General features: G+C 43.1%; 1 protein-coding gene across 3 annotated transcripts in view; it reads right to left on the bottom strand.

Annotated features, from left to right (window-relative positions):
• The window catches only part of LOC101996723 (ubiquinol-cytochrome-c reductase complex assembly factor 1), an 87876-nt gene that overhangs the window by 50979 nt on the left and 22531 nt on the right, over window positions 1–14366 (bottom strand). For all 3 annotated transcript variants that reach the window (XM_005363066.3, XM_026787177.1, XM_026787178.1), the window contains one exon: window positions 5299–5356. In XM_005363066.3, the coding sequence (XP_005363123.1) occupies window positions 5299–5356 (58 nt within the window). The remainder of the gene's footprint in view (window positions 1–5298; window positions 5357–14366) is intronic.

Below are 14366 nucleotides of genomic sequence, written 5' to 3'. Positions count from 1 at the left end.
GTCTTCCTTAGAAGTCTTCTTATCTGGCTTCTCAAATGTTCATTCCCCACCTTTCTTTGGAACTTGAAACTTTACAGGTTACTTCTTCCTCTTCTCTCTGCTCAGGCCACCCTCTGGCTCTGGACCCCAGAAGGCCAACAACCGCTGTCCTTAACCATCTACCACTCCCAGGGCTTTACCAGGACACAGACACAGAATGCCAAGAAAAGCAGCGCTCGCTGTGTGCTGTCGTCGACAGGTGATTTCTATTGCTGTTCATATTCAGAACATGAGATCCATCCCCTTGGGACAGTAAGGGATCAACCATTAACACAGTCAGCTCTGTCTGTCTCAGATTCTCTCTGCTGATGCGACACATGAAGTGACCTGTTGTAAAATCACCGAAACTACCTCTCCTTGTGTAAGACAAGGGGCTTACCTACATATGAGGTTTTTGAAACTGCCTGCTGGGTTACCACAAAGCTACATTTGGGTTCCTTTTCTGCAGGCATGTTATACAGATAAGGAGTGACCAGATCATTCCCACATCCTTCAGTCTACGTAGCAATCCACTCACGCATTTACACAGTATGGCTGAGGATGAGATTTACTGTGTGTGTGTGCGCGTGCACAGGGTTTGGCATTAAGAGTGCATACCAATCTTGCAGAGGACCTCAGTTACAGAAGTTCAAAAAAATTTACAATGAAATAACAAACGATGAGATTTATAACTTGAGTCTAATTTAAACATTATAAAATGATGGGGGCAGGGAGAGAGGTTGAGACTAGAGAGATGGCTCAGCAGGTTAGCACCATGTACAGACAGACACACACATATATTGGTTTGGTTTTTTGTTGTTGTTGTTGTTTACACAGACAAGGTTTCTTTGTGTAGCCCTGGCTGTCCTGGAAATTGCTCTGAAGGCCAGGCTAGCTTCAAACTCAAAGATCCACCTACTTCTGCCTCCAGAATGCTGGGATTAAAGATGTGCACCATACCCGCCCAGCTTGGGTACTGTCTTAGTTAGTGTTTCTATATCTGTGAAGAGACACCATGAAGGAAAACATTTAATTGAGGTGGAAGCTTAAGAGTTTCAGTGGTTTGATCCATTATCATCACGGCAGTGTGCAGGCAAACATGGTGCTGGAGGATTCTACATCTTGATAGGCAAGAAACAGGAAGTGGCCTCAGACACTGGATGTGGCTTGAGCATATATGAGACCTCAGAGCCCACCACCACAGTGACACATTTCTCCAAAAAGGCCACACCTACTCCAACAAAGCCACACCTCCTAATAGTGCCATTCCCTTGGGAGTCATTTTCTTTCAAACCATCACAGTTATTATAATATTATTAAGACAAAGAGTAATAAAGCATGATATCCAACACTCTCTTTTGGCTTCTGCACACAAAAGCACATGCAGACAGACACAAACACATGCACAAATGCAAATTATATAATGTACATATCTATGTATCAAAATATTACACATCATTCCATTAATATGTATAATTTTTATGTTTTATGTATCCATAAATTTTCAAAACTTTAAAATGTGAGCAGGGCAGTGATGGTTCACGCCTTTAATCCCAGCACTTGGGAGGCAGAGACAGGCAGATCTCTGTGAGTTCGAGGCCAGCCTGGTCTACAAGAGCTAGTTCTAGGACAGGCTCCAAAGCTACAGAGAAACCCTATCTCAAAAAAAAAAAATTAAAATAGGAAGAAAAAGCAAAGGGTCACAGAACTGCCTTCAGAGGAAGGAAAGGCTTATGGTGAAAATAATGGCTTAATCAGGTATGGAGGGAAGAACAAGAGTCTGTCCAACAGTAAGAAGGGTAAACACCTGAGACTCCACAGAAGAGCAGCAGACAACAGAAGTAAAAGCATCTTTACTGCTGGCTGCATCTCATAGCACATGAACAGCACACTAAGAAACTTGAGAGCCAAGGTGGGAATCCAGCAATGAAATGAATTCAGCGGCAGAAACTTTCAACTTCTGTTTAAAATTAGCTCAAATAGAACAGAAGTATCAGATATTTACTGATATTGTAAAGACAAGATTTATTTAATCTTGCATCCAATACAAGCATGCACACTGGGTTACAAAGGAAAACTCGTTTTTTTTCTGTTAGGTCAGGGTCAAGGGTTTGAGCTCAGTAACTAATGACTACTGACCAGGTTAAACAAATGAAGGACACAGCAAGAGAAGCTCCCCAGGTTTCTGGTACAGGAACCTGAATGGACTCACAGTGGATGGCTGGATAAGGAAAATTAGGAGGGCCGCTTTACCAAGCCTGTGTCGGGATGCTGGGTATCTCCAACAGCATCTTTTTCAGCAGCTACGCTCAATACTGACCTTGTTAAACAAAGCCAACGGACAAATGATCAGTGCCACTGCAAGCCCACTGAACAGACAAACAAAGGTCTTCTAGAAAAAGAGGGGTCTGTAGTCTTAAATCTCAACCCACTGAGAAACTATGGCACCAGAAAGAGCATACAGAAGTATAACATCATCAGTAAACACACAGGACTGCTCAGTATCCTGTTCCTGTCCCAACTACAATAAGGATCCATTAGCTCCCGGACCCAGGCTACTGTCATGTCCTAGGAGTCTGTCTGGCTTTGTTTTGTCTTTCTTTGTGACTCCCTCCTCTTTCACAGTTCTTATTCCAAGAACTGTTTCAATTCTATTTCTCCAATGGCTCGGCTTACTGTGCTCTCTGAATTTGAGATTGGCTGTCCTTCAATTTATACTCTTGGATCTTCAGGAAGACAGAACAGGACTAGAAGATAGAAGAGTCTTACTTTTCTATAGACTTGGGGTGGATCCATCCCTCTCCCAGCTGTTCTGCCCCTTAGGAGAGGGGGTTCCTGATTCTGGGACGATCACTGCACAACTGGGCCCAAAACTACTTCTTTTGTTTATCTGCTTTTTGTTTTTATTTTTGTAAACAAGGTTTCTCAGTGTTGCCCTGGCTGTCCTGAAACTTACTCTGTAGGCCAAGCTGGCCTTGAACTCACAGAGATCTGCCTGCCTTTGCCTCCCAAACACCGGAATTAAAGGTGCTTGACAATGATGCCGCTGACACCACCTGGCTTTTTATTTCCCATAACTACCTTTCTGGTGACCTTCAGACTACATTCCTCTACAAACCTGCCCCCAACGCTTCAGCCACTGGCTGCCTTCAAGGACTTGATGTTCTGTAGGTGGTCTTTCCCTCCGGCTGCCCTTCAATGTACTTTCCCTTCAGGATGTCCCTCAAACGTTACCTCTGCCCTACGCCATCCTCACTTCCACCTTTGTGCTTCCACAGCATCCCCTCGGGCTTTGAGGCAAACGTTTCATTATCATCTGTTTCAGACAACAGCACTCAAAAGTCTGTTTCCACCACGGTGTCTTGAATGTGTGGACCGTACCATAGCCTTCTCTTTAGCACCCCATGGTCCCGAACACACAGTAGGTCCTTGACAAGGATTTACTGGTTCAATAAAAAGGCAGCTGAGCCCTTCACGGATCATGGCAATTATAGCACAGAAGAGGCCAGGCAGTGGTGGCCCATGTCTTTAATCCCCCCAGCACTCAGGAGGCAGAGGCAGGTTGATCTCTGTGAGTTTGAGGCCAGCCTGGCCTACATCTACAAAGCAAATTCCAAGACAGCCAAAGCTATACAGAGAGACCCTGTCTCAAAAAACTTAAAAAAAAAAAAAAAAGAGCAAGGAAGAGACTAGATAAAGACAAGGAATAGATGGTCCCCATTTTCTACCTAGCTGGTGGTGGTACACCCCACTCCTCACTTAGCTGCTGGTGGGAAACTCCATTCCTCTGAAAACTTAACTTCAGCAAGAAAGGTCGGGTAGACGTTTGGAAAGTTTAAAGAAATATAATTTCAAGGCTCTCCCCGCTATTAGTCAAGGACTGACCTTGGGATGTGGTCACGGGGATTAGATATTTCATGTTGCCGTCCACTCTCTCTACCACTCTGATGCCTCCAGCTCTACGGGCAATAACGAGTCTTTCATACAGGCTCTGAATATTACCTTTGAGCTCCTCTGGGAACAGCTTCGCTGTCTCTCAACCCTCCCTCCTTTCCAATGAACAATTCTCCCACACAGTCCTCAGCTCTTAAAAGAGCACTTTCCCTCTCAGCGTATCCAGTTTCCCTCTCTGCACCCCCACCACGGACACCAGAGGCAGACAGTGCGCCTTCTTAGCTGCCTGACAAGGAGCCATGGTATGTATCTCAGAGAACAGAGCTAGGAAGGGCTAACGCTTGCAGCGCCCTCTTCAGTCCTGTAGGCATCGTTTACTTTGTCCCAGAACTTAGCAGCCCCATTTGTAACTGCCCATTTATGAGTCCTATCTCCCTCACTAAAACGAGGCTTCTTGAGAACTAGCCCTAGTTCCCAGCAGAGGCCCAGGACACAGTGTGCCATCTATAAACTACTGGTTTAGAGGGTTTAAAAAAAAAATCCATAAAATAAACTGCCCCTTCAGGCTCCTTAGCCAAGCGCAGTGACGATGTGAATTTGGAAGAAGAAACGCTTCAGAGGTGATCATAACTAAAACATCTTTATATAATAGCCAGGTCTGTGATGTAAGCTCAGCTAAAGACAGTCTCAAACAAGGGCCCTTTGACAGACAGCCATTCCCACGTAGTGAACCCACTTCTCTGGAGTTCACTTTCTCCAGACCCGGTAGCTCGCCCACCCCCACTTCGGCGATCCCTAGATCCCCTTTGACCTTTAATGCTGTGTAACAGTGGATGAAAAATGGATTTTTTTAGGCTGCTTTACACTGAAGAAAAAATATACTGTTTAAGGTGTTAAATATTTCCACATGCAACAAATCTGGCTTGACTCTAACCTGTGTGCACACTTAGAGGCACAGGCATAAATGTCAGTGGTATAATTTGTTATAGGTTTCTGATGACCAGAGATGGAAATGCCCACGGAGTCTCACAATTCAAACCACTTTTACGTAAATGTGAACTTTCCTAAAACAGCCAAGGGAGAAAACTTTCCACCCTACCTCAGAGAGTCTCTTAGAGATACTGATAGTGTATTATTCCTGGGGTTACGTGTTCTTTGAAAAAAAATATATTACAAATATTAGTTTCTTTTTGGGTTTATGCTTTGACCTTTAATAAAAATATGCTTCAAGGCACCAGTTATGAAAATGAAAGGAGCAGGTTTTCATGCTTGAACAAGTGTGACATCATAGAATCAGACCTGAGGACATCTGTGCCTTACAACGCACGTGCACACACACATACACACACAGGCATTTGGTGACCTCACTTAAAATGGCTCACTTACCAGACGTGAAGCAGGGTTATAAGAAACCATGAGTTGAATGTATCAGGCATCTGACACCCTAGAAAATGACAATAAAGTGTAAATACGAGAAGGTGTAGAAGAGGCACGCTATGTCAGCCCCTGGTGGGAATCTGTCAACTAAAATGAAAGGCGGTACAATATTCCTGATTATGCTTTGCAGAAAGGATCAGCAAAAGCACAATGGAAGACCATGGGCTAGAGCACCAAACGCAGCCAGACAACCTTCCAATTCCAGTCTTGCTACCACCTTGTGGCCTTGGGCAAACTGCGCCTTCCCTCTGAGTCTCAAATCTCTCTCTCCTCTCTCTCTCTCTCTCTCTCTCTCTCTCTCTCTCTCTCACTCTCTCTCATATTACAGAATGTGGCAGAGATGATTTCTTATGGCTTTAAGCTAGTTTCCCTTTCTAGGCTTGAAGTATAAAGAGCTAAGTGAATACAGCTCCCCTGCTCTCTCAGCACCAACTGAGCCCAACTGAAAAGGTTAAGCCCTTCTGGTCTCCCTTTCCAATTTTTGTTTGTCTGTTGGATTTTGTTTTGTTTTGTTTTGTTTTTTGAGACAGGGTTTCTCTGTGTAGCCCTGACTGTCTCTGGAACTTGCTCTGTAGACCAGGTTGGCCTCAGACTCACAGAGATCCAGCTGCTTCTGCCTCCCAAGTGCTGGGATTAAAGGCATGTGCCACCACTGCCCGGTTATTTTCCAATTTTTTAAAAGACAAGCCACTGTGGTATGGCCATGAGTGTGCCAAATGATCTACTCAAATAACCAGGAGGGATAAAAGTAGAACTCTTAGGAGCTAGGGCTGAATCAGGAAGTGAGCTGCACCCACTGAAAGGCCAGTCCTTGGTTACAGGGACAACACTCACTGAACAGGACCTCTTAATTTCAGATCCTAAACATCAGATCTCAGCTCAGACATCCATGCCTCTCCATTCTCAGATTTCTACAAAATCCTTCAGTTGGCTGAGGGATCCCCACTACGTGTACCCTCCTTATCACATGACAAAGAGAAAAGTTTGACAAGGAGTAGGAAGGATAAAAGGGAGAAAACTAGTGGGGAGCATAAGCCCTTATGGTAGGACCAATCTTTTGGAGCAATGACTCAAAAAAAGAATTATGGCATGGTAGCACCTGCCTAGAATTCCAACACACATCCCATGATCTTGTGAGGCAGCAGGGTTGCAAAATCCAAGCTAGCCAGGGCTATATATAATCTGCATGCAAAACAAAAAACTCAAAAGTATCCCCTGCCAATCAACATTCAGGGAGGTAATGGTTAACAATGAAGATCACTAGGAGTGAAAACCCACGGCAGGACTCCAGGAAACTATAACCCACACTAATAAGGGAGCCTTAGCTGGGCTCCTAACACACCAGATATAACAAGTGCTTCACAGCCATTAGCTCAGTGCATCTGTCCAACAACCCTAGTAGGTTGGTATTCATATATCCCTAACTAACAAGACAATTGCTCAAGCTCCAAAACCACAACACTAAGAACGAGACACATGGGATTAAATTCAGACTTCCTTGATTCTCTGTGCAGCATGCGGACTGCTACTTCAGTACCTCTCTAATGCTAAAATGTGGACACTCTGAGAAAGGGCTGTGCTCCACGCCTGGCCTACCGCTAATCATCTTAATACAGTATTCCTCCCAACCCTTACTTTCTCTGGGAAAGAAGCGCTAGCGCCTACTTTAGGGGTAACAAGGGAGAGTCAAAAAGGTCAAGTAACCACGGGCAAGCCACCACGTTAAACCAGTGGCAAGGCTGGGGTTTGAATCCAGGTCTGTCACAAAAGGACACCAAAAAACTCGGGTGAGCTTACTGGGTGGTGCCTAGCAGCTGTCAAGTGGACTTCCTCTCTGAGCCCAGCAGGAGGGAGCTGGAGGCTGGCCTCACCAGCCATCCAGCTATTAAGACCAATGCCATCTGAGAACGAGCCAGCCGCTCCCTGCCTAGAACAAGAATAGCCCCGAGAAACTCTCAAGCCCAGATCTCAAATTGAGTCTTTTTTTGAATGTTACAACAAAACATTTAAAAAAAAAGTGTTCTTGGAAGTCCGTCTTTCAGTCTGGAGAATGAAATCTGGCTGCTTCAGCAGGACAGGCTGCCCAACTGCACCTCTACATCAAAGATTCCCAGCAGCCTCCAGGAGCCTGTCCAGTTTCCTCAGAGGTGGAACCAGTTCTTGGGCTGGAAAGCACAGACAAACAGGTCAGCAGCTGGCCCTGGGTCACAGTTTTCCCTTCTGGGGGTCAGCTCAGGGCTGATGAGAAAAGAGCTGGCACACGAGCAAGTCCCTGTGCCCACGGAGGTCAGAACAGAAACCCACAGAGTAAACCTCAAAAATATCAAACCAGCGACTGAATGTTGACTATGAGCAACACAAAAATACAATTCTTAGCTCAACGAAATGTGTTTACAAACTGCAGGGCTAAACCCTGGGACACTCTGTCATAATCACACTCTTGCTCCAATACACACACAGCATATTCTTTTCTGAGGCTAGACTCTTGACACCAGGTTCAGTAAAACCAAATAATTCCATTACTGTCATCGGAGAGTCCTACTATCATATTTTAATATGAGGTCAGACTACTTAATTTAATTAATTTAGTTTAATTTAAGTGGATCTAGGTAAAGTTTCTGAATTTCTCAGAGGCCCAGTCTCCTTCTGTCTATATGTCAGTGAGCAGAACAAGAACCTTAGAGTTTCTATGATGATAAACAAGAGACCAACGACCTGTAAAATGCTTAGTAAAGCCAGGTATGGTGGGACAAGACTTTAGCCTCAGCACCAACCCTTGGGAGGCAAAAGAAGGTAGATGTCTGTGAGTTAGAAACCATCCGACATACATAGACATAGTGAGTTCTAGGCCAACCAGAGCTATGGTGATAGTGAGATCCTCTGGGGGAAAAAGCTTAACAAAATGATTGCCATTTAAAATAGCAACTCAATATTCATCATTGTTGTTTCCACTGAATCAAATAAGAGGGTCCGAATTATCTTTGAAAAGCATCGTCAGTTAAAATTGTGTCACAAAGTAGAAATCTCAACTACTGACTCCAAATTTCTTCCTTAAGGAGCCCCTCCTCTCCAAAGTAATCAGTGTCTGAGAGGGAAAAAGAGTCACAGAGGAGAATGCAGCCATGTTCATTACGACAGGCAAGGGCATTACCAGAGCATGTCAGAAACAGCAGCTGCCAAAGTGTCTGGCCACACAGAAGCACTGAGAGTTCTAGATCTCAGCCTTAAACACGCTGGCTCTGAGGTGACTCGGGCCTATGCCTGGCACTTAGGGAGGACTGTCCAAGAAGCTGAAGGCCCAGCATGCTGTGACCCAACAACTCGCTCACACATGGTGGTAGAGAAGTGTCCTTAAGCCTCCTTTCGCTGGGGAAACATGGCACCAGACGGCCACGCTTTCTGTCCTCAGGATTCTCACAATCAAGACCTATAGCAAAGATCTAAAGGGCCAGGCCACTTTAAGGTATAATCTTAGGAAGCAATACATAAATTCCCTCATTTTACTCCAATCCCCACTAACCTCCTTAGAATACAAACCACAAGAAAGTCAGCCTCATTATCATACAGATATATTTTTTAATCTCTTGCCTCCAGATGGTACTTTCCAAACCTGCTCTTTGTTCACTAGCCACTTTGGTTTAATTCTAAGATGTAAACCTAGCCACCACCCCCCCAAAAGAAAGATAAAGAGCCACAGCAGAACAAATAAAATTAAAAAACATAGGTTGGTTTGTTTGTGACAGGGTTTCACAACATAGGCCTGGCTATATACTCAGTGTATAGAACAAGTTTACCTTAAGTTTACGGCAATCCTCATGCCCCTGTCTTCTGAGTACTGGAATTACAGGCATGTGCCCCTATGCCAGCTTAGCTATCGGTCTTTGTGGTGTTTTTTGTTTTGAAAGATGGTCTTTTTATGCAGTCTTGGCTGGCCTGGAGCTCGCTATGTGGAACAGACTGGCCTGAACTCAGAGATCTGCCTGTCTCTGCCTCCCAAGTACTAACAAGCCTGGCCTGTGCCATAGGTTTTAATAGGCAACTGCCTAATTAAGTCTTAGAAAATCTAAAGGGAGGGGCTAGAGAGATGGCTCAGAGGTTAAGAGCATTGCCTGCTATTCCAAAGGTCCCGAGTTCAATTCCCAGCAACCACATGGTGGCTCACAACAATCTGTAATGGGGTCTGGTGCCCTCTTCTGGCCTGCAGGCATACACACAGACGGAATGTTGTAAACATAATAAATAAATAAATAAATATTTTAAAAAAAAAAAGAAAATCTAAAGGGAGAGTGTGATCACTAGAAAACCCTTTTCCTGAAGGACAAAGTCGGGAAAAACTCACCAAGATATATCCCACTGTGTATAAACATCATTGTCCAATACTAACACAACACCTCACAAAGGGAACTCTCATCAAAATAAAATAAATCCGAGTTATAAAGCTGCATTACAGTTCCCAGTCTGTGGTTACATTCCCTCGCACGAAGCATGCTACAGTGGGAAAACCCCAGAGGTGTAAGCCAGACAACACAGGTGCCAGGCTTGGCCAGGCAACCTCGGGCAAGTCACTGAGACGCTCTAAGCCTCAACTGTTCCTAAACACAAAACAAAAATAAACAATAATACAAGCACTTACTATCCCACAAGACTGTAAAATTCCTAAAGGGGACAAACATGACAGACAACAAATGTGTGTTAACAATATATAATTATAACTTTCTGAAGTTTTTCTTAAATTGGTAATCTGCAAGCTATGCTTGAAATATATTCATATTAACTATCTATGTAATAACAGTCTTTTTTGTTTTGTTTTTTGAGACACGGTTTCTCTACGTAGCCCTGGCTATCCTGGAACTTGCTATGTAGGCCAAGGTGGCCTCGAACTCACAGAGATTCGCCTGTTTCTGCCTCTCAAGGACTGGGATTAAAAGCATGTGCCACCACTGCCCAGCATAATAGCAGTCTTTAACTTGAATGTATAGTACTAATAAAACTCAAGAACCTTCAGCAGGATGTTGAGAAATATTATTTTTAGATGTGTTACATTTGTTTATGCTGTGAAACATTTGTTTAATGATGCAAAGATGTGTCGCATTCTTTTATGTTACATTTGTTTAACTCTGTGATTCTTTGCCTGTCTAAAATACCTAATGGTCTAATAAAGAGCTGAATGGACAAAAGCAAGGCAGGAGAAAGGATAGGCAGGGCTGGCAGACAGAATAAACAGAATGAGAAATCTGGCAAGAAAAAAAAAGAAGCAAGATAGAACAAGGAGAGAAGGACATTAGAGGCCAGCCCCCAGTCCCCAGCCCCACAACTGCTCCCCAGCCCCCCAGCCAGTCACCAAGTAAGAGTAAAGATATACAGCAGTAAGAAAAGAAAAAAGCCCAGAGGCAAAAAGGAGTTGAGATAATTTAAGTTAAGAAAAGCTGGCAAGAAAGAAGTCAAGCTAAGGCTGGGCATTTATAACTTAAGAATAAGCCTCCGTGTGCAATTTATTTGGGAGCTGGGTGGCGGCCCCCACAAAAGAGCCAAAAGAGTAAGGAGGAAAAAAAACAGCAACATTTTGGCTTTCCAAATGGGATTAGAGTGAAAGAAAATCCAGCAACAGTAGGGGCCTAGAGAGATGTTTCAGCGGTTAAAAGCTTTACTGCTCTTACAGAAGACTCACGTTCCCAGCACCCACAGGGCAGCTCACAACTGTTTGGAACTGCAGTTCTAAGGTTTCCAATGCCCCTTCTGGCCTCTGTGGGCATGGACTGCATGTGGTACACATACATACACACATACATATCAAACACTCATACATATAAACTAAAACTTTAAAAAAGAGGAACATTTAATAATGAGTGAAAACAAGTAAGCATTCATGTAAAATAATTATAATAAATATGAATCAAGTATTAAATATCTGATGATAAACTTTAGTTTTTTCTTTTGTGTGTGTTATATTTATGTGTATGGTATATGCACATGAGTGTTTGAGTGTACACATACATGTGCATACAGAGTGCAGAAGTGTAAACAGGGGTTTCTCTGTCTAGTCCTGCCCCGCAACCATTTCTAAATAATCACTCAGAGGCTTAATATTAACTATAAACTCCTTGGCCTATAGTTCAGGGCTATTATAACTACATCTTACATTTAAATTAACCCATTTCTATTAACCTATGCATTGCCACATGATCATGGCTTTTACTGGTCTGATGGCATCTTGCTTCTTTCTTTCTCCCTGTATTCAGTTTGGCTTTCCCATCTAGCTATATTCTATCTTGCTATAGGCCAGAGAGTTATTATCAACTAATGAAAGCAATGTATATCCAGAGTACAGAAGGGTTATCCCACAGCACAGAAGAGACTATCAAGTGTCTTCCCCTATGGCTCTCTACTTTATTCCTTTGACAGGGAGAGCTCACTATTCTGACTGACCAGCAAGCTCCCAGGATCTACAAGTTGTCATCTCCTTCCCCCAGTGCCGAGCTTACAGGCTTCCCTGGCTACTGCATCCTTGCATGGCCCAAGGGACTTGACCTGACTGGGGGTAGTGAAATAATGAAGACAAGACAGACACATGGACACAGACAAAAATGCTGGGTTCAGTTGGACTGGAGTCTTAGAGAGATCACAACACTCCAATAGCCCAGCTTGCTTATTACATAGATTTAGCAGAGACGGGTTACAGCATACAGCGGAACAAGGAAGTGGAGTTTAAGACAAGAGTGGCTAATTATGATGGGAATAATGTCTGCATCGGAGCAGCCATTAAGGAAGATACGGCGGACATTTTCTACACACAATGTCAACACTTACACTTGGACCCCCAAGGAAAGCTCTGCCACTCCCCTGAGCCTCATCCTATGAGGCTTTGTCATCTTCCCATCAGTCTGAGACTACGAGGTCCTTAACATGGCTGTGCCCATGTCAACAACACACATTCCCTGAGGACTTCACTCACTCAGGGTTCCCTCCACTCCTGACAAGGGGCCATGCACAGTTTTTCCAGTGGGTGCCGATTCAAACTCAGGCCCTTATGCTTGCACAGCAAGGGATCTTACTCCCCGAGCCATCTCCCTAGCCTTGAGGATAAGGCTTCTATGAGAAGATATGATGGTGGGCTGGAGAAGACCATTATTCTCATCTGTAAGATTCCCGGGACTGTAAGCATAGACAACAAGATAAGGTGGACATGTTTATTTAATGTGTTTTTCAGACTGTTTTTGTTTTACATGCATGGATGTTTTACCTACATGTATGTCTATGTATCACACGCGTGCTATGCACACAAAGGCCAGAACTGGAGTTACAAACGATTGGGAGCCATCATGTGAGTGCTGTGAACCAAACTTAGGTCCTCTGGAGGAACAGCCGGTGCTCTGAATTTCTGAGCATCTCTCCAGCTCCAGATGTCACTCTTTGTTTGCATGTTTGCCTGTTTGGGGAGGTTGTTTTTTAATGTTACTTCCTAAATTAAAATTATACTAAAAAATCAAGTAAACTAATAAAATAAGAAGGGCAGGGTGAGATGTACATGGATTTAAGAAAGAAACTCAATATTTCTTTATCATTTGAAGAAAGTATTTTTTTATTTTGGACTAATTTCTTGTATGATAAGGAATAGTTTTGGACTGGCAAGATGGCTCAGGAGATAAGATGTTTGCCACCAACCTGACAACCTGAATATGATCCCAGAACCCACATGGCAGAGAGAACTAGCGTTCATAAGTTGACCTCTGACCTCTACATGGGCCCCATGGTATATATGCTTACTCATATGTGCAAACACACACACGCATACATTACAGCAATAAATGTTTTTAATTAAATACTAAAAGGGCCGGGCGGTGGTGGCGCACGCCTTTAATCCCAGCACTCGGGAGGCAGAGGCAAGCGGATCTCTGTGAGTTCGAGACCAGCCTGGTCTACAGAGCTAGTTCCAGGACAGGCTCCAAAGCCACAGAGAAACCCTGTCTCGAAAAAAAAAAAAAAAAAAAAAAAAAAAAAAATTAAATACTAAAAGAATTCCTTGTTTACAAAGAAGCAGGGAAACTGTCTTTTCTGATGAACAAGAAAATAGAAAATAAAAAATAAATTAGAATTATAACTCAGTATAGCATTTTAAGTCCCTAATATTAATATGCTGAAATAGTGAAGTAGCCAAAACAACTTATATTTGAGTTTTAAGTGACCAAAATAGTTATTAAGAAATCAAAACTGCATAATAAACGCTCTTTGCTAGCTTCACTGAGTACAGATATTTGTTGCAAGAGAAAGGATCAGCTATACGAACTTGTTAGGCGCTGGCTCTTTAAGGGGATGGCTGTTGCTGTAAGTGCCCAGAGTGCAGGTTCCCTTCTACTGTCTGTGGACTTATTTTTCCAATGACCTTACAAATACTTATTTTAGCTAACCATGCTAATTAATAATTATAGTTTACAGTAAAATCCTTCTGGAAAGCAATTTATCAATGGGCTGTAAGTAATAAAATCGTATAAACCTTTGAGACCAACAGCCCTCTAATAAAAAAGAATCACGGTTGTGGGATATTTGTACGCATGTGAAGAAGTGTTGCTGTGACTGGGGTAATAAAAAGCTAATCGACCAATAGCTAGGCAGGTGGTATAGGTGGGACTTCTGGGCAGAGAGATGAAGAGGAAATAATCGAGATGCTGAATCAATCAGACACACAGAATGGGAGAGAGGAAAAACTCATGTGGTAGAACATAGATTAATTAAAAATATAAGTTAATTTAAGTTATAAGAGCTAGTGAGACAAGCCTAAGTTTTCATAATTAATAAGTGAACTGGCAACCCGAAGGAAAGTCAGACTACAAATTGTGAAATTTATTTCAAGATTAACTAAAACAGTCAAAAACTAGAAACAAAAATAGAAACGACTGACAAAAAGTCCATGTCAAAATGCTAAGAGAGGGCACAGTAACACAAGCCTGTGAACCCAGCCCTTCAGAGACAGACAGAGGATCAAGAATGCAAGGTCACCCTTAGGTGCACAGCCAGGAGAG

Source organism: Microtus ochrogaster, linkage group LG8 (assembly GCF_000317375.1).
Source record: "Microtus ochrogaster isolate Prairie Vole_2 linkage group LG8, MicOch1.0, whole genome shotgun sequence".
NCBI lineage: Eukaryota > Metazoa > Chordata > Mammalia > Rodentia > Cricetidae > Microtus > Microtus ochrogaster.
The sequence above is the reverse complement of the archived record's forward strand: the minus strand, read 5'-3'. Positions and strand labels throughout refer to the sequence as shown.